This window comes from Antedon mediterranea, chromosome 7 (assembly GCF_964355755.1).
Source record: "Antedon mediterranea chromosome 7, ecAntMedi1.1, whole genome shotgun sequence".
NCBI lineage: Eukaryota > Metazoa > Echinodermata > Crinoidea > Comatulida > Antedonidae > Antedon > Antedon mediterranea.
The window spans coordinates 30503239-30524466 of NC_092676.1; the positions used below are offsets into that span (position 1 = coordinate 30503239).

The window sequence follows — 21228 nt, forward strand, 5'->3', positions numbered from 1 at the left end:
CTAAAATCTGTGCTTACTGACACTGACAGACTTTTAGCCACAGCATGCAGGGAGAGTAAATTAATAATGAGACATCAATTTTCATGCTCCTCCTCCCATCATCATATAATATTTACTTTACTTGATTTACTTGATGTTGAGACTTATAAAGCCAAAGCTTGTGTGTGTCCCTCGACGTGTTTCTATATATTATCTTGTCTACTATAGGGGGAAAACTTGCAGAATATACACACGTACATAGCAACACCAAGGTGTATATTTACTCTATTGTGTTACAGTAATACTGATGATGTGTGCATTGTAAATATCGCACACTCGATTTGAACTGGACCAAGGTTTCAAGCATGCACAATTTAGCTATGTACCACAGTTTTGTTTGTGGGCGGTAAGGGTGTAATCTATCAACTATTGATATGTAAAGTTTCTTTGAAAAAGCTTTAGGCTGCTGACAGTGACTGTAGTTGTGTCACACGAAGTACACCTGCATCATCATTTCTTGGCTGCTACTAACTACACACTGAGTATATACGGTAGGCTTTGAAGAAGACTTCGGGAGGCCTACATTTTAGGCCCTACACACTCAGTAATCTTTTATAATCAGCTAAAATGGTAATTATTTAAAGAAGGAAAGGGGAAGTAAGTTTTTGTTTGTCTTACATTTGTTATTATCTGGGTACAGCGGCCGTGGCCCGTGGCAGCACGGTTACAGTACGTCTTCCATAAATCAAAATAATTAATACTCTCTCCTCCCACCTTGTTGTACATGCAACAATACATTCGGTTGGTATTGCTGCTATCACAAAAAAACAAATATATTCTCTGGTGAAACATGGTATTATCACAATGTAAAAATTGTTTGTGTCATCCAATCATGGAGCTAGATGATTGCTAAGAAACTTTAATTGTAAATTTAAATTAACAAATATTTGTTATTGTATTTTAAAATTATGGTATTTATTATCTAGATGAATGATTTGATCTACAAAAAGAATGGGAGCAGGAGCATCAAAAAAGGATAAAGAATTAGAACCAGTGCAACAAGAGAATAAGTGGCTGGTCCTCATCAGTAAATGTCTGAAAGACCTTCCCTTTCCAACAGGTTCTATTACTGAGCAGGTTATCCAGAATGTAATCTCTAAAGCAGAACGGGTTGAACTACTTGCAGATCAAGATATCATCAAAAAAGGTCCTATTTATTAGGTTATATGCATTAATGCATATAACCTCTTGATTCTGTCAGAATCTTTATTTATTTCTTTATTTATTTATCTATTTATTCTTTCCTTAGCACCATTTGTCCGTCAATTATCTTGATATCAGTTTCATCTAACTAAGTCAATTTTTCAGAGTATATTCCTTATGGCCAGGAATCGATGTGGTTATGTTTTCACGGTGCGCAATCAAACATTACGCGGTCTACGCGCGATTTAACGAAATCACGTTTGTAATCATATCTTCACAAGCATGAATCACTTTTAAACAAAATTTGGTACTCATAAATTTCAGGTCATATTTCATCATATGGCATTACAATTACGTGCGTAGCGCATATAACGCATGCGTACGCGCGCTTAAAATGTTCAAAATTGTCAGAATTTATTTTCGATGAAATTAGAGTACGTTTCAGGCAATTTTAAGCGTTTAAAAAATTGCCATAAGTGCGCAGATTTTTGCACGCGCACTGCGCGTCAAACGTTATTGCGCACTGTTTTTGTCCGATTACTGTTGTATAACCTTTCTTTAACAATATCATCATATTGTATTAACTTTTCAACGCGAAACAGCGTTATACGAGCACGTCAAAAGTGACAGGCTACGCACGTGTACGTTAAAAAAATGGTGAAAATATGCTAAATTTTAAAATTAATATATATCGTTAGAATTTTTATTTCATTTTCTTGAAGTGTATGTATCATATGTATGATTCATTATGAAATTAAGAGAACAAAAGTTGATTAAGTCATCATTAATGGCATATTCAATTTACAAAAATTAATTTCGACAATCAAACAAATTATAACATTTTTTTAGGCCGAAATAACAAACTTAACATTAACTTTCTTCCTTAAGAAGTTCATATATTAAAGTTAAAAGTATATATTTTGACAGTGCATTATTTTTAAAAATCTTTAAAGATGTCATCATAGTAAAACATTCATTGTGGTATGTAATAATCTATCTGCACCAAAATGGTTACTGCATAGTAAATACACGGAGGTATATTTCCATAATTTTTAGTCAGTTGTGTATGGCTCGGTGGTCTTTGCTCGTGTCTATAGCATTCAAGGTACCGAGTTCGAGTCTCACCTTGGGAAACGAAACGAAATAAAAAAAATTTTTATTATCCGTATTGTTTTGTTCAATTGTATTTCTTAGTGTATAGATTATACAGATGATTTGAAATTTATTTAAAAACACAAAATTTGTGTTTTTAAATAAATTTCAAATCATCTGTATAATCTATACACTAAGAAATACAATTGAACAAAACAATACGGATAATAAAAATTTTTTTTATTTCGTTTCGTTTAGGATTATGATACCGGCTATTGTATTTGCGTTAGCAAGATCCTATCATATTATAAATAACTAAAGATTCTGAGAAAATCAATCAATTAAAATATCTTAAATCAATCAATTATCTTTATTTACATCAATGCATATAACCTATAATTCGTCATAGTGACGAATTAAATCTAGTTATAATTTTCATTGTTATATAATTTTAAATTCCCTGTTATACAGTAAGTAATGGAGTTGGATAGCCGAGTGGTTAGGACACTTGACTGTCATACAGATAGACCCGGGTTCAATTCCCTAAAACTCCCAGTCCACTCAGCTGTAAATGAGTACCTAGTTGAAAATACTAGGGAGAAAAAAGGCGGCGTAGAAAGGAACTGGCCACCCTACCACATAATGCCGAGGTACAATGAGCTCCTAACAGCTTATTCCCCTACGTTCAGAATGAACACGGGACTCACCTTTACCTTTACAGTAACTCATCTGCGTCGCAAGACCAATTCTGCTGTCCTTGAATATTATAACCATATCATGATCTATGGACATATTTATTGTTTTTTAATATATTGTTTGTATTTATAATAGTTATTTATATATTCTTTCAGGTCAAAGATCAACTGGCATTTATATTATATTATCGGGTGAAGTTCATGTTTTATCCTCTACTGCCACCACACTTGCAACATTGTTACCTGGTGATTTCTTTGGTGAAATCAGCACTCTATTTTATATTCCTTGTACAGCTCATGTTAAAACCAAATCAAAGTATGTTATCTTGAAATTCACTTAGAATTTAAAGGAAATGCATTTATCAACATTTTTATGGTCTGGTGGGTAGTATTAACAATAAAATGTCTTAGAGGTGGCCTATTGTAGATATCACCATTTATTATAATAACAGTACAATCTATTTTTATCATTAACAATAGAGCTGTATTAATTTTATTGAAGACTGAGAATTTACAGAGGTCATTAAATGATATTGTTGTTAATATGGACATGGCTGCTTATTATGTATCTAAGCGTTACTTAGATACCAATGGTACACTTAGCCAGCCAGAACTCATGCATCGCATCGCAGTTTCTGCACTCAAGCAGGTAAAATATTGCTTTATGAGTCAAAATATCATACAGGTTATTAACATTTTATCGTCTATTTTCTCATTATTTTGTTACTAACAAATTATCCCCCCTTTTTGACTAGTGTGTAAATAGAATTGGCTTCCGATCTCTATGATAATGTGTAAAGGGTATTTTCTTGTATAGATTCCAATGTTTCAAAATTGGGCAGAAAGTGCAACTGAGAGTTTAGTACAAATGATAGAGACAGATAGCTATGAAAGTTTGGTAATATTTCCAGCAGGGTCAGTAATACAGCAGCTAGGCCAACCAGCCAACGAAATAACAGTGATTACTAGAGGAAGGTATGTTGCAGCATACTCTAATTTTATATACATTCACCACAAATTTGTATTTTTGTTTCTGATGATAATTTAGGTATACATACAATAAATCATTATTAATGGTACAGTATATGTGATAGTATTAATTGTTACAAACAATTGGTCATTTCAAATTGGCAATAATTATGGAAATTAAACTTTAAAAAGCATAAAACACCAGTCCTACTAATAACAAATCTACTACCGGCGGAGAGTAGAAATCACTTATTAATGGCAAATTAAAGACAAAAATAATTTAGCATTTTAAAGTAGGTGGCTACACCATGATATTGATATTTTATGTAGAAGGACCCCAGTGGTGTTTAGTACAACTGATTGAATAAAAGACTTATTGTATATAATAATAAGTTGATTGCTGATACCTACTGTAAATGATTTTGTTTTTTTTAAAGTGTTGAGCTTCAACATAGCAGTGGAAAGGTGAATTTAAATGTTAAACGTTGGCCAATTTGGATTGCTGAAGAAGGTAAAATTTTGTAAAATCAGATTCACTCATCCCATCTAGTTTGTTTTATATCTGGATCAATTTTGAAAAAAAAACATTATATATACCATTTGTACACCATTGGCCTAACATAATGCAATTATATATACCATTTGTTCACCATTGACCTAACATAATGCAATTATATATACCATTTGTACACCATTGGCCTAACATAATGCAATTATATATACCATTTGTACACCATTGGCCTAACATAATGCAATTATATATACCATTTGTACACCATTGGCCTAACATAATGCAATTATATATACCATTTGTACACCATTGGCCTAACATAATGCAATTATATATACCATTTGTACACCATTGGCCTAACATAATGTAATTATATATACCATTTGTACACCATTGGCCTAACATAATGCAATTATATATACCATTTGTACACCATTGGCCTAACATAATGCAATTATATATACCATTTGTACACCATTGGCCTAACATAATGCAATTATATATACCATTTGTACACCATTGGCCTAACATAATGCAATTATATATACCATTTGTACACCATTGGCCTAACATAATGCAATTATATATACCATTTGTACACCATTGGCCTAACATAATGCAATTATATATACCATTTGTACACCATTGGCCTAACATAATGCAATTATATATACCATTTGTACACCATTGGCCTAACATAATGCAATTATATATACCATTTGTACACCATTGGCCTAACATAATGCAATTATATATACCATTTGTACACCATTGGCCTAACATAATGCAATTATATATACCATTTGTACACCATTGGCCTAACATAATGCAATTATATATACCATTTGTACACCATTGGCCTAACATAATGCAATTATATATACCATTTGTACACCATTGGCCTAACATAATGCAATTATATATACCATTTGTACACCATTGGCCTAACATAATGCAATTATATATACCATTTGTACACCATTGGCCTAACATAATGCAATTATATATACCATTTGTACACTATTGGCCTAACATAATACAATTATATATACCATTTGTACACCATTGGCCTAACATAATGCAATTATATATATACCATTTGTACACCATTGGCCTAACATAATGCAATTATATATACCATTTGTACACCATTGGCCTAACATAATGCAATTATATATACCATTTGTACACTATTGGCCTAACATAATACAATTATATATACCATTTGTACACCATTGGCCTAACATAATGCAATTATATATACCATTTGTACACTATTGGCCTAACATAATGCAATTATATATACCATTTGTACACCATTGGCCTAACATAATGCAATTATATATACCATTTGTACACTATTGGCCTAACATAATACAATTATATATACCATTTGTACACCATTGGCCTAACATAATGCAATTATATATACCATTTGTACACCATTGGCCTAACATAATGCAATTATATATACCATTTGTACACCATTGGCCTAACATAATGCAATTATATATACCATTTGTACACCATTGGCCTAACATAATGCAATTATATATACCATTTGTACACTATTGGCCTAACATAATACAATTATATATATACCATTTGTACACCATTGGCCTAACATAATGCAATTATATATACCATTTGTACACCATTGGCCTAACATAATGCAATTATATATACCATTTGTACACCATTGGCCTAACATAATGCAATTATATATACCATTTGTACACCATTGGCCTAACATAATGCAATTATATATACCATTTGTACACCATTGGCCTAACATAATGCAATTATATATACCATTTGTACACCATTGGCCTAACATAATGTAATTATATATACCATTTGTACACCATTGGCCTAACATAATGCAATTATATATACCATTTGTACACCATTGGCCTAACATAATGCAATTATATATACCATTTGTACACCATTGGCCTAACATAATGCAATTATATATACCATTTGTACACCATTGGCCTAACATAATGCAATTATATATACCATTTGTACACCATTGGCCTAACATAATGCAATTATATATACCATTTGTACACCATTGGCCTAACATAATGCAATTATATATACCATTTGTACACCATTGGCCTAACATAATGCAATTATATATACCATTTGTACACCATTGGCCTAACATAATGCAATTATATATACCATTTGTACACCATTGGCCTAACATAATGCAATTATATATACCATTTGTACACCATTGGCCTAACATAATGCAATTATATATACCATTTGTACACCATTGGCCTAACATAATGCAATTATATATACCATTTGTACACCATTGGCCTAACATAATGCAATTATATATACCATTTGTACACCATTGGCCTAACATAATGCAATTATATATACCATTTGTACACCATTGGCCTAACATAATGCAATTATATATATACCATTTGTACACCATTGGCCTAACATAATGCAATTATATATACCATTTGTACACCATTGGCCTAACATAATGCAATTACTATTATGTCTATTCTATATAATTTAAATAAATAAATAAATAAATAAATAATATAATTTAAATAAACTATTTGCCAGATTCACAAAAGTTCTGTCGCCAAGTTTATGGTTTATAAATGTATATTACACCAATTTATTACACTAAACTGTCTATTAAACCTTGAATTAATATAATTGTTTAATATAATATAATTTCAGTTCTGATTCTGTCAGGGAACTTAGGAAAATGATTGTGTATGTATTTCAGGTTTGTACTCTGGTGTTGATCGTCAGTATAGTGTAAAAGCATCCACTGTATGTCAAGCTATCATCATAAATAATTCACACATAACAGATATTGCTGACAGGGTGAGTCAACTTAAAATGTTATTTCAATATATTTATAATTTTAGAATGTGTAATCTCTCTAATTTCAATTTATTGCTTATTTTTTTTAGTACAAATCAGGTGCTGGTTTAACATTGACGAAAACTTTAGATCAGTGGAGCAAATTATATGAACGATGGTCTCCTGAATTATTTAAAAAATATCAAGCACATTTACAAATAGAGGTAAGTAGAGAAGCTGAATATTCTTTAATAATGCCTTTTAATTTTGTTGTTAAATCTAACCTATTTGCATCTTTTTCCAGACAATTTTAAAATACGTTGGTGATTGTCAATTATTACAAGATGTTCCAGTGGGTTTTCTTTATTCTTTGGTTATAGCAAGTGCTGTACATGAATACCAGGAAGACATAACAATTGTAGGTAAGGATTATTTGGGTTATTACAACATCAATTGAGTTTGCTGTAGGAGTCCCCCTGGGTCTAGCATGTGTGATACGTGTTAAATTGAATTGAATTGAACATCTAAAACAAAGACAGTGAAAATCAAATTTCGCTATTTAAAGTACAACTAACATTAAAAATCACCTTATTGTTTAAAAACTAATTTACATACATTTTTACAATTACATGATTCTTTTACTCTAAAACTATTAAACCAAATAACTAACACTTTATTATGTTGCATTTATTTACAAAGCTGATAAAGACAATCTTAATGCAAGCTTGAAAAGGAGCAACTCAAAAAGGAAGTCAATGAAAAAAGAATCTGCACAAGGAGGAGTGAGCTCTATCCTGAAACCAGGTCAATTTTATGCAAATGTTGCATCTGATCATTTTAAAGAGGAAGACAGATTTTTACTATTATTTGAAGGATCTGTTAAAGTAAAATATTCTGGAAAAAGTTCTGGGAATTTACTTGAAACAGGCAAACTATTTTGTAAGTGCCTATTGTAAAAATGTGTAAGCATATAAAATGTTACAGATGTTATTGCCTTATAATTGTCAATAGACAAGTTTATAGAAATAATGAAACATTTGATGTGAATAATGACAATATACTAGTTTATATCCTTACTATTTTATTCTTTATACAGACATTCCATCAAGTAAGATGATGCAGTGTACAGTAATTGTGAAATCTACCGCCATTTTGCTCCGATTTACAGGAACAGTGTTTTTACATACTTGTAAAGACTACCCAAAGGCCATCCTCAACTTACCAAACAAATCAAGGTGAATGTGAAGATTTCAATACAAAATCAAGCACAAATGAAAGTGTGTTACTTCCACAATATCCACATTATTTATTGACTTTTACTGATTGTATTGCTGATTCTGAGATGATGATTGGAAAAAAGCACTTTGTAATTCTTTTCCAGTTAATGCACAATCAACGGTGAATTGCAAAAATTAATTCTTTATAAATCAAATGTTGTTAACTTGCTTTTATATAAATATGTCATCTATTTAAGTTTTGAATAAATTTAGTATACTACTATTAGTCTTTAGTTACTAAATGTACAACACAAAAGTATATTTATAAACCAAAATGTTGCAGATATTTTCTAGTTCTATCTTCGCCCTGCACTAGAATCTTGTTGAGTATCTGAAATTGTAATAACATTATTAAGTGGTGTAGCTCTGCGTTGTTCCCATTCAAGTAAGATTGTGTTGATAATTATCTTGTAATGGCCGATCTACTAGTAGTACTATGATTTCAAAACATAAATTGTCGTGACATCTTTTGGTTGAATGCCATGTTTTTCCTGTTGAAAACTGAATTAAAAGAAAAAGAAATAATTAACAACGTTTACTTGCTTTATTTAAATTCTGATAGACCTATACACAGTAAACTATGTGTATATTATTTACTATAGCAAAATGGACAACTTTAATGTGGAGCCTGAACCTGATCCACTACATTTATGTGTATGTCGACTACTATAAATCATAAGAAGGGCAATGTCTTGTCTTTCTGTTACCAAGTGGTTTCCAAAGAAAAGCTCCTCTAAAAGTAGATAGAACTCGATATTGATTTTCTAGATGTGATTATTGACATGCACAGTTTTTATTATATCACAAAATTGTTAGTTTAATCCCAAACAGAAATTGTTTGAGTAAAGGTTTAATAATTTACAGTCATTGTCATTAAATCACACTAAAAATTATACAATGGATAAACTTCAATTACTTTGTGTCGTTTGTACAATTAGGCCTAGATCATTCCTCTAATACCAGCTGGTCATATACTGTTGGGTTATCAGTTGTGTTACGGTACAAATTGCTTCAAACAAGATCTAATTCACATTTTGAAAAAAAACGAAAATCATTCTGATAATCAAGTAAAAAAAACATCCAGCCAATCGGATCCATGTATACAAGGGCTCTCATTGATAGGTGTGTGTTGCTGTACGACTCTTGGGTGACGTATGGTGTGTGGCGGTGTGGGTAATACTGGCTGGTCAACAGAGGGCGTTATTTTAATAAAAATGGCGACTACCAATAAGCAAAACGAGAAGAAATCGGAACAAAAAACTGAAAAGAAACAAGGAACAGACCAAGATCGGGAGCTTGTAAGATATATGCGATTAATTATATTTTATAATGTTATACGTGATGGCTGTTTTAAGTTGTTGTGTGTGTTTATTGTACTTTTACAAACGAAATAACTTTCTGAATATTTGCAGTGTCATGACTCGCATATCACATTGTCATGTTCAGGCACCAAACTTTCTACTTTGGGTGGGTAGCCAGGGCCCTATAGGCCTAGCCTTGGTAGGGTAAGCCTAGGAGGACATAAGTTAATATCGTACCTGGTTAATCTTTGTCCTAGCCTCTTTATTTTTAAAAGGCTCTTTGCCTTGCTTGATGTTTTATGTACTGCTCAACTAGCGGATGTTTTCCCTTTTCGCATTTCTTTGTTTGAATTTGTAGGCCTAAACCTAGGCTAGGCCTAGCCTAGATTTTAGTAATACTAATATTAGTATACCCTATTTACAATACTAGGCCTATTAAAAAGCATTTTATTTAATACGACAAGAAACTAAAGTACTGTATGCTAATTTTTACAAAAACCATTTAAAAGTGATTTTTTTTTAGTTTGTAATGTATTGTTGAGAAAAGGAAACCTCTCGCAATGAACTGAGATGCTGAACTTAATTAAACATGTCTACTCAAATTTTGACACATTTTTCAATTAAGAGAGAAGAAAAACAACAGATATTTCAACTAAAGCTGTACAGTAACGTCCCATTTCAGATCGGAAGATGTTCACACACAGTCACTGAAGACAATAAAATGTAATTCACAACAAATAATCGACAAGAAATGGATAAAAAAACAGGAAAATAGAGATAAATGTAGAACTGGTTTATAAAATCTGCCCACCTTGAGCAATACCATCTATTTCTTAAAAGTTTAGATCTGGGATTGCTATAGCCTATTACTATCCTTGCGAGTAATGTTTTTGTTTCTTTTTTTTATCTAGTCAGAAGAAGATAAGTTGTTGCAAGATGAACTTAATATGCTTGTTGAAAGACTTACAGTAAGCAATTTCAATATTTTTACATCCCATTTCATTTTAAATGTGTACAAATAAACCACTTTTTAAAGAAAAAATAGTCTGAGAATTATACTTAACTTAAGTTCAATTAAATTATTAATCACTCATTTTCCACAAATTCATTTTATATTCAATTTCTATTTATACTGTATTAATTTACAGGAGGTTGATAAGACATTGTATAGTCTGTTTTATATTCTATTTCCATTTACAATGTATTTTACAGGAGTCTGATAAAACATTGTATAAACCTGCATTAGAACAGTTGCGCGTCTTAATCAGGGCTTCAACAAGTTCAATGACCTCAGTTCCTAAGCCACTGAAATTTCTGCATCCTCATTATAGCACATTGATTGCTATTTATGAAAAAATCAATGAAGCAGAAAATAAGGTAATAAAATGATTAATAGCATACTTTACATATACAGCATAGCATACAATGCATTGACTCAACACAAAATAATACACCCACCAACTCACTATGGGATAATACCTCTACACAAGTTAGATTTTCACATTGTATTTCAGTATCTACACCACTATTGCCTCTACACAGGGGTTAGGGTTAGTAACCTGATTGTATGAATTCATTATCCACACTTTCTTCTACACAAATGTATTAACTAATTAAGATTTTGACGTTTCTGATTTTCACCCAAACCACTAATTGGCAAGTTGCCTCTACACAAATGTATTAACTAATTTAGATTTTCATGTTAAGCGTTCATTACACAAAAGACCACTGCCTCAACTGTATTATTAACAAAATTTCTATGTAAATTTACAGAAATTTTGTGCAGACATTCTATCCGTTCTGGGTATGACAATGAGTGACAGCAGAGATTGTCTTAAGTACCGTTTACTTGGATCCAAAGAAGAGATAGGCTCATGGGGTCATGAATATGTCAGGTATTTATTTTCTTTAGGGAGGGAGGAAGTGTTTAAGTGTATTTAAATAATTTGTAGGAAGGTTACATAGTGCCATGGCTTTTTGATAATATCAGAAATGATGTCCTCCTCACACATAAACTGTGCGCCCATTAGCCCTGATGAAGGAAACTTTTTAGTTTTGTTTAGCCTTTTGTTTTGTATCTCTATTATTGTTACCCACCTTATTGTTTTTTAGCAATTTGCTTTTGGATTTATATTTATTGTATGTTAAGTAATAGCAAACAAGGTAAGTAAATTTACAGTCCTTCAATTAACAAATTAATTGTGTTAATTTTTGTTGTGTTTGTCTAACTAGGCATTTAGCTGGTGAAATTGGCCAAGCATGGAATGAACTAGAGGATGACAAAAAAACAAATGAAGAAAAAGAGAAACTCCTATATTTGACACGTGAAATAATACCATATCACATGAATCACAATGCTGAAGCCGAAGCTTGTGACCTGCTAATGGAAATTGATAGACTAGACCTTTTAGAATCATTTGTTGACAATGATGCATTTTCACGTGTGTGTTTGTACTTAACAAGGTTAGTAGCATATTGATTGATTGTAATAAAATAATGCAGTGTTCAGCATATCTTGTAACATTATTAAAAGTTATTTTATTATTTATAGTTGTGTTAACTATGTTCCTGAACCAGAAGATTCAACCTTGCTCCATACAGCTCTTGGAATATTTCGTAAATTTGACCGTTACCCAGAAGCTCTTCGTCTTGCTATTCGTCTTAACAATATTAAGCTTGTTGAAGAAATATTTACAACATGTAAAGATAGGTATGTCTTTGTGTTTTAGAATGATATGTCTTTGTGTTTTAGAATAGTACAACTGGCTTAAATGTTGTGTATGCAGCACATAACTTATCCAATTTTTGTTTCAGAATGGTACAAAAACAAATGGCTTACATGTTAGGTATGCAGCAGATATTCTTGGAACTGAATGAAGAAATGGAAGAATATGATGACCTTGTTGAAATCATGTCAAATTCTCATCTAAATACAAACTTTTTATCACTTGGTAGAGAGGTTAGTAACTTTCAAACTATGGTTGTGTGTGTGAGTCCATTGGGTTATGTTTGAAAATGCATACAATATAATGTTTTCCTGCGTATCTATGTAACATTGTTATTTAATTTAAAACTAAAAAATACAAAATCAACATTACATTTTTTAGCTCGACATTATGGAACCAAAAGTCCCGGAGGACATTTATAAAAGTCATCTAGATTCAAGTAAGTTTGTTTTTCTTTTGTTTGAAAATCTTGCATTATCAATGTTAACAAACAATTTGTTTTAAACAAAATTTGTAGTTTTAAATCAATTTATGTACTATATTTATTCGAATAAATGCCTTGAAGCATTTATTGTTGAGGAGGGATTTTTATTTTATCATTATATTTTTATTATGAGCTTTAATAAATTGTGATTGTATCTTTAGGATCATCGTTTGGTCAAACATCGTCTCAAGTAGATTCAGCTCGACAGAACTTGTCATCTTCATTTGTTAATGGTTTTGTAAATGCTGGCTTTGGACAAGACAAGCTTATTACTGAAGATGGAAATAGCTGGATTTATAAAAATAAAGAACATGGTGAGGTCACACATTCTACCATTTTAAGATAGCATTCCTGATATTTGCAATTTATTTTATATATGTTTAATTTTTAATGCAATTGTTTTAAAAACTACTTAAGCATTTTGTACTCAGATTGTCTGAAACCAATTTGAAATTATGTACTTAAACACATTTGACAATGTATAGTCATCATACTATTGTCATTATTGTTAAAGGTATGATGAGTACAACAGCTTCTCTAGGATTGATTCTTCTTTGGGATGTGGATGGTGGATTAACCCAAATTGATAAGTATCTTTATTCATCAGATGATTATATTAAGGTAATTTTTTAACTGAATAATTATTTTATTATTACTAATTATTTGATACTGCTCATTTATGATAATTAGAATAAGTTAATATCCAAGAGTACAGTTTAACTTAAAATATAAAAAATGCACTCTCCTATTTATACACTTGTTTCAGTCTGGTGCACTGCTTGCTTGTGGTATTGTTAACTCAGGAGTGCGAAATGAGTGTGACCCTGCTAGAGCACTCTTGTCTGATTATGTTCTGCATAGTAATAATACAATGAGAATAGGAGCCATATTTGGGTAAGTATAAAATGATTAAATAAATGACAAATAATTGCTACAGTTAAATCATTCCCTTATAAAACTTGACAATGTTAATTTATAAAGATATCCGGTATTCTTAGTTGTACTTTCTACAGCCAGACATTATCTATACTATATGCTTGGGAGTATGATCCAACCAACTAACTTAGGATTAATTCATGTTTAATGCAATCCTAGTTTAAATTGGATACTCTATAATTTTCATTTCATACTCAGGCCCCCTGGAACTTGTTCATTTCATACCCAGGCCCCCTGGAACTTGTTTATTAATTCTTATAAGCTAACACAAAGGGAAGATGGGTAATAGTGCTTCATCAAAACATGCTTCAAACATTTTTCATCCATATTTTCCTTGCTTAAATTTATTTTGTTTAGACTTGGTTTGGCTTATGCAGGCTCTAACAGTGAAGATGTACTTGGCTGCCTACTTCCAGTAATGTCTGATTCTAAGTCTAATATGGAGGTAATAGGAATAACAGCTGTAGCATGTGGTATGATTGCAGTTGGAAGTTGTAATGGGGATGTAACGTCTACCATTTTACAGACCATGATGGATAAGACCAAATCACGACTGAAAGAAACTCATGCCAGATTCTTAGCCTTGGGGCTTGGCTTAGCTTACCTAGGTATGTTTGTTTCAATTTTTATAGACAGCTTAATAATATGTTCTCATCAGTAACAAGCAAACAATGAATGTATCAATATATTGATCTATAAACAGGTAAACAAGAATCTGTAGATGCTACTCTAGCTGCTTTAGATGTCATTCCAGAACCATTTAAACAGTTTGCTAAGATTCTTGTGGAGGTCTGTGCTTATGCAGGTAATTTTATGCTACTTGGATACAAACTTATTTCATATATAAAAGGGAAAAAATGAACAAAACATCTTCTGTTTACAGATAGGAGTAATATAACTGAACCCTCAATTACATAGGGCACAGGCCTGCTGCTGTTATCTGGTGATTTACAGATAGTAGTAATTTAACTGAACCCTCAATTACATAGGGCACAGGCCTGCTGCTGTTATCTGGTGATTTACAGATAGGAGTAATATAACTGAACCCTCAATTACATAGGGCACAGGCCTGCTGCTGTTATCTGGTGATTTACAGATAGGAGTAATATAACTGAACCCTCAATTACATAGGGCACAGGCCTGCTGCTTTTATCTGATGATTTACAGATAGTAGTAATTTAACTGAACCCTCAATTACATAGGGCACAGGCCTGCTGCTGTTATCTGGTGATTTACAGATAGGAGTAATATAACTGAACCCTCAATTACATAGGGCACAGGCCTGCTGCTGTTATCTGGTGATTTACAGATAGGAGTAATATAACTGAACCCTCAATTACATAGGGCACAGGCCTGCTGCTGTTATCTGGTGATTTACAGATAGTAGTAATATAACTGAACCCTCAATTACATAGGGCACAGGCCTGCTGCTGTTATCTGGTGATTTACAGATAGTAGTAATATAACTGAACCCTCAATTACATAGGGCACAGGCCTGCTGCTGTTATCTGGTGATTTACAGATAGTAGTAATATAACTGAACCCTCAATTACATAGGGCACAGGCCTGCTGCTGTTATCTGGTGATTTACAGATAGGAGTAATATAACTGAACCCTCAATTACATAGGGCACAGGCCTGCTGCTGTTATCTGGTGTTGTACAGAGAGGAGTAATATAACTGAACCCTCAATTACATAGGGCACAGGCCTGCTGCTGTTATCTGGTGTTGTACAGATAGGAGTAATATAACTGAACCCTCAATTACATAGGGCACAGGCCTGCTGCTGTTATCTGGTGTTGTACAGATAGGAGTAATATAACTGAACCCTCAATTACATAGGGCACAGGCCTGCTGCTGTTATCTGGTGATTTACAGATAGGAGTAATATAACTGAACCCTCAATTACATAGGGCACAGGCCTGCTGCTGTTATCTGGTGATTTACAGATAGGAGTAATATAACTGAACCCTCAATTACATAGGGCACAGGCCTGCTGCTGTTATCTGGTGTTGTACAGATAGTAGTAATATAACTGAACCCTCAATTACATAGGGCACAGGCCTGCTGCTGTTATCTGGTGATTTACAGATAGTAGTAATATAACTGAACCCTCAATTACATAGGGCACAGGCCTGCTGCTGTTATCTGGTGTTGTACAGAGAGGAGTAATATAACTGAACCCTCAATTACATAGGGCACAGGCCTGCTGCTGTTATCTGGTGTTGTACAGAGAGGAGTAATATAACTGAACCCTCAATTACATAGGGCACAGGCCTGCTGCTGTTATCTGGTGTTGTACAGATAGGAGTAATATAACTGAACCCTCAATTACATAGGGCACAGGCCTGCTGCTGTTATCTGGTGATTTACAGATAGGAGTAATATAACTGAACCCTCAATTACATAGGGCACAGGCCTGCTGCTGTTATCTGGTGATTTACAGATAGGAGTAATATAACTGAACCCTCAATTACATAGGGCACAGGCCTGCTGCTGTTATCTGGTGATTTACAGATAGGAGTAATATAACTGAACCCTCAATTACATAGGGCACAGGCCTGCTGCTGTTATCTGGTGATTTACAGATAGTAGTAATATAACTGAACCCTCAATTACATAGGGCACAGGCCTGCTGCTGTTATCTGGTGATTTACAGATAGGAGTAATATAACTGAACCCTCAATTACATAGGGCACAGGCCTGCTGCTGTTATCTGGTGATTTACAGATAGGAGTAATATAACTGAACCCTCAATTACATAGGGCACAGGCCTGCTGCTGTTATCTGGTGATTTACAGATAGGAGTAATATAACTGAACCCTCAATTACATAGGGCACAGGCCTGCTGCTTTTATCTGATGATTTACAGATAGTAGTAATTTAACTGAACCCTCAATTACATAGGGCACAGGCCTGCTGCTGTTATCTGGTGATTTACAGATAGGAGTAATATAACTGAACCCTCAATTACATAGGGCACAGGCCTGCTGCTGTTATCTGGTGATTTACAGATAGGAGTAATATAACTGAACCCTCAATTACATAGGTCACAGGCCTGCTGCTGTTATCTGGTGATTTACAGATAGTAGTAATATAACTGAACCCTCAATTACATAGGGCACAGGCCTGCTGCTGTTATCTGGTGATTTACAGATAGGAGTAATATAACTGAACCCTCAATTACATAGGGCACAGGCCTGCTGCTGTTATCTGGTGATTTACAGATAGGAGTAATATAACTGAACCCTCAATTACATAGGGCACAGGCCTGCTGCTGTTATCTGGTGATTTACAGATAGTAGTAATATAACTGAACCCTCAATTACATAGGGCACAGGCCTGCTGCTGTTATCTGGTGTTGTACAGAGAGGAGTAAAATAACTGAACCCTCAATTACATAGGGCACAGGCCTGCTGCTGTTATCTGGTGTTGTACAGAGAGGAGTAATATAACTGAACCCTCAATTACACAGGGCACAGGCCTGCTGCTGTTATCTGGTGTTGTACAGATAGGAGTAATATAACTGAACCCTCAATTACATAGGGCACAGGCCTGCTGCTGTTATCTGGTGATTTACAGATAGGAGTAATATAACTGAACCCTCAATTACATAGGGCACAGGCCTGCTGCTGTTATCTGGTGATTTACAGATAGGAGTAATATAACTGAACCCTCAATTACATAGGGCACAGGCCTGCTGCTGTTATCTGGTGATTTACAGATAGTAGTAATATAACTGAACCCTCAATTACATAGGGCACAGGCCTGCTGCTGTTATCTGGTGATTTACAGATAGGAGTAATATAACTGAACCCTCAATTACATAGGGCACAGGCCTGCTGCTGTTATCTGGTGATTTACAGATAGGAGTAATATAACTGAACCCTCAATTACATAGGGCACAGGCCTGCTGCTGTTATCTGGTGATTTACAGATAGGAGTAATATAACTGAACCCTCAATTACATAGGGCACAGGCCTGCTGCTGTTATCTGGTGATTTACAGATAGGAGTAATATAACTGAACCCTCAATTACATAGGGCACAGGCCTGCTGCTGTTATATCTGGTGATTTACAGATAGGAGTAATATAACTGAACCCTCAATTACATAGGGCACAGGCCTGCTGCTGTTATCTGGTGATTTACAGATAGGAGTAATATAACTGAACCCTCAATTACATAGGGCACAGGCCTGCTGCTGTTATCTGGTGATTTACAGATAGGAGTAATATAACTGAACCCTCAATTACATAGGGCACAGGCCTGCTGCTGTTATCTGGTGATTTACAGATAGTAGTAATATAACTGAACCCTCAATTACATAGGGCACAGGCCTGCTGCTGTTATCTGGTGATTTACAGATAGGAGTAATATAACTAAACCCTCAATTACATAGGGCACAGGCCTGCTGCTGTTATCTGGTGTTGTACAGAGAAGAGTAATATAACTGAACCCTCAATTACATAGGGCACAGGCCTGCTGCTGTTATCTGGTGATTTACAGATAGGAGTAATATAACTGAACCCTCAATTACATAGGGCACAGGCCTGCTGCTGTTATCTGGTGATTTACAGATAGGAGTAATATAACTGAACCCTCAATTACATAGGGCACAGGCCTGCTGCTGTTATCTGGTGATTTACAGATAGTAGTAATATAACTGAACCCTCAATTACATAGGGCACAGGCCTGCTGCTGTTATCTGGTGATTTACAGATAGGAGTAATATAACTGAACCCTCAATTACGTCTGCTGCTGTTATCTGGTGATTTACAGATAGGAGTAAGATAACTGAACCCTCAATTACGTCTGCTGCTGTTCTCTGGTGGTGTGTGTGTATGTGATACAGAAATTAACTTTTGTTTCTTTTTAAGGTACTGGCAATGTGTTAAAGGTGCAGCAGTTGCTTCACATATGTAGTGAACATATTGAAGCTGAGAAGAGCAAAGACAAAGATAAAAAAGATAAAAAGAATGATGATACAACAAGTGATTTGGCAGCTCATCAAGGTGTGGCAGTTCTTGGTATTGCTTTGATAGCTATGGGAGAGGAGATTGGTGGTCAAATGGCATTAAGATCACTTGGTCATTTGGTAAACTGTTTTTTTTATAGATATTTAGAATCAAGTCTTGCATCAATTTAAAAATAAATTGTATAGTTAACAATAGATTTTTACTTTCTTTAGCTTCGTTATGGTGAACCAGTTATTCGTCGCGCTGTTCCGCTTGCTTTAGCACTGATATCTGTATCCAATCCAGAACTTCAAATTTTGGACACCTTGAGTAAATTTTCTCACGATACAGATCAAGAGGTTGCTCATAATGCAATATTTGCCATGGGAATTGTAGGAGCTGGTAAGCATATCATTATTATAGTTTCTCTGGGAATTGTAGGAGCTGGTAAGCATATCATTATTATACAGTAGTTTCTCTGGGAATTGTAGGAACTGGCAAGCATATCATTATTATAATTTCTCTATAATCTGTGATGACACAGGCATTCAGTTTTGGTAGTACAGTTGTATTCTTAAAAATATTAGAATATTTACTTTTTATTACCAGGTACAAACAATGCCCGTCTTGCAGCTATGCTTAGACAACTTGCACAATTTCATGCTAAAGATCCAAACAACCTATTCATGGTTCGCATCTCACAAGGTTTGACTCACTTAGGTAAAGGTACATTGACTATGTCACCTTATCACAGTGATCGTCAGCTGTTAAGCCAAGTTGCTACTGCCGGCCTTCTTGTTACAATCACTTCAGCTTTAGATGTTAAGAATAGTAAGTTTTTGAACTATGCTAATTTGTCTTTCTTTATAAAACAACCAATAAATGATTGGTAATATGCACCTGATTTACCATATTCAATGTTTCCTTAATAAGCACAAGATGTGAATTCAATAATTGTTGTGCAAGATGGTAATAGAGCTGTCTGCATCATCTCACAGCTGACCGCTATACTTATTTTAGAATTCTCACCTTGGTGATTCTTTTAAGTTTTCAGTTTACCTATAATCTCGTCCTAAAGGCAGATTTTTATTCCTAGAGATCACCCAGTACAGTATAGAGAAATATATATACAGTATATATATACAAAATTATATTTTACAGCTATTCTTAGAGAAGAAATATATATGTACAAATTTAAATTTTACAGCTATTCTTGGTAAGTCTTCATATTTACTGTATGGATTAGTTTCTGCAATGAAACCAAGAATGTTGGTTACATTTGATAAAGACTTGCATCCACTACCAATTCCAGTTCGTGTTGGTCAGGTAGGATTATACACTTTTTAGCATCCAAATCATTCTTATCAACTGCTAAACCATTGTATAATTTAGGAAGCATAAACTACATGTTCAAACATCTGGTAAACAATTAATATGAAATACATTTTGTAGGCTGTTGATGTGGTAGGCCAAGCTGGTAGGCCCAAGACTATCACTGGTTTCCAGACACACACAACACCAGTATTATTGGCTCAAGGAGAACGAGCAGAATTAGCTACAGAAGAATGTATCCTTTTAAAAACAATTTCAAACAAACATTTTCAATTGGAAAAAAATATCTTTTTATTTTACATTGCTCGGTGGTCATATCTATTTCTTTTCTGTTTTTATGACATAGTGTATAATAAGTGTATCCAGTTGGTATTTACAAGTCCTCTCAAAAGACCCACTCACACTTGACATAGTGTATAATAAGTGTATCCAGTTGGTACTTACAAGCCTCTCAAAAGACCCACTCACACTTTGAGCAGCTAGATCTCCTTAAAGAAGACCATTAGTGTATAATAAGTGTATCCAGTTGGTATTTACAAGTCTCTCAAAAGACCCATTATTTCAGTAATATTTGGTCAACAGAAAAACAGCTGTGTTTTAGCTATGATCCCCTTACCTCATACAATTTGATTGTGTAACGAAGAAAACTTATTTTTTTATTATTATATTATTACACATTAATATACATGGAAATAATAATACTGCCCCATTGAATATTACCACAGATGTAAGTCAATCCATTGTTTTCCTGAACTTGCTTTCAGACATACCATATACTCCTATTGTTGAGGGCTTTGTTATTTTAAAGAAGAATGAAAACTATGAAGAATAATGACATCAAATAAAGGATCTACTCAGCTAGTCAATCCTTTTAAAATGTATTGTAAGCAAGATGTGTCTTGCAATCCTTACTATTGAGTG

The 21228-nt window shown here is 33.6% G+C and overlaps 2 protein-coding genes across 3 annotated transcripts; both read left to right on the forward strand.

Moving 5' to 3' along the window:
- Positions 1 to 251: 251 nt before the first annotated feature.
- LOC140054317 (cGMP-dependent protein kinase 1-like) lies at positions 252 to 9374 on the forward strand. Of its 2 annotated transcripts, none has more exons than XM_072099256.1 (11): positions 252 to 636; positions 966 to 1186; positions 3126 to 3285; positions 3450 to 3618; positions 3787 to 3944; positions 4376 to 4449; positions 7217 to 7317; positions 7407 to 7520; positions 7601 to 7718; positions 7996 to 8235; positions 8393 to 9374. In XM_072099256.1, the coding sequence occupies exons 2-11, from the start codon at positions 991 to 993 to the stop codon at positions 8533 to 8535; spliced, it is 1473 nt and encodes a 490-aa protein (XP_071955357.1). In that variant the 5' UTR covers positions 252 to 636; positions 966 to 990; the 3' UTR covers positions 8536 to 9374. The 2 variants fall into 2 exon arrangements, with proteins under 2 accessions (XP_071955357.1, XP_071955358.1); XM_072099257.1 differs by having other exon boundaries at positions 252 to 609.
- Positions 9375 to 9755: 381 nt separating this feature from the next.
- Positions 9756 to 21210, forward strand: LOC140055694 (26S proteasome non-ATPase regulatory subunit 2-like). The gene is made up of 19 exons (XM_072101063.1): positions 9756 to 9871; positions 10786 to 10842; positions 11087 to 11251; positions 11648 to 11769; positions 12107 to 12337; positions 12426 to 12584; positions 12689 to 12833; positions 12982 to 13039; positions 13246 to 13398; positions 13599 to 13705; positions 13851 to 13978; positions 14378 to 14628; positions 14724 to 14825; positions 18898 to 19115; positions 19209 to 19377; positions 19585 to 19806; positions 20183 to 20301; positions 20428 to 20542; positions 21072 to 21210. The coding sequence occupies exons 1-19, from the start codon at positions 9788 to 9790 to the stop codon at positions 21137 to 21139; spliced, it is 2673 nt and encodes an 890-aa protein (XP_071957164.1). The 5' UTR covers positions 9756 to 9787; the 3' UTR covers positions 21140 to 21210.
- The last annotated feature ends 18 nt before the right edge of the window (positions 21211 to 21228 follow it).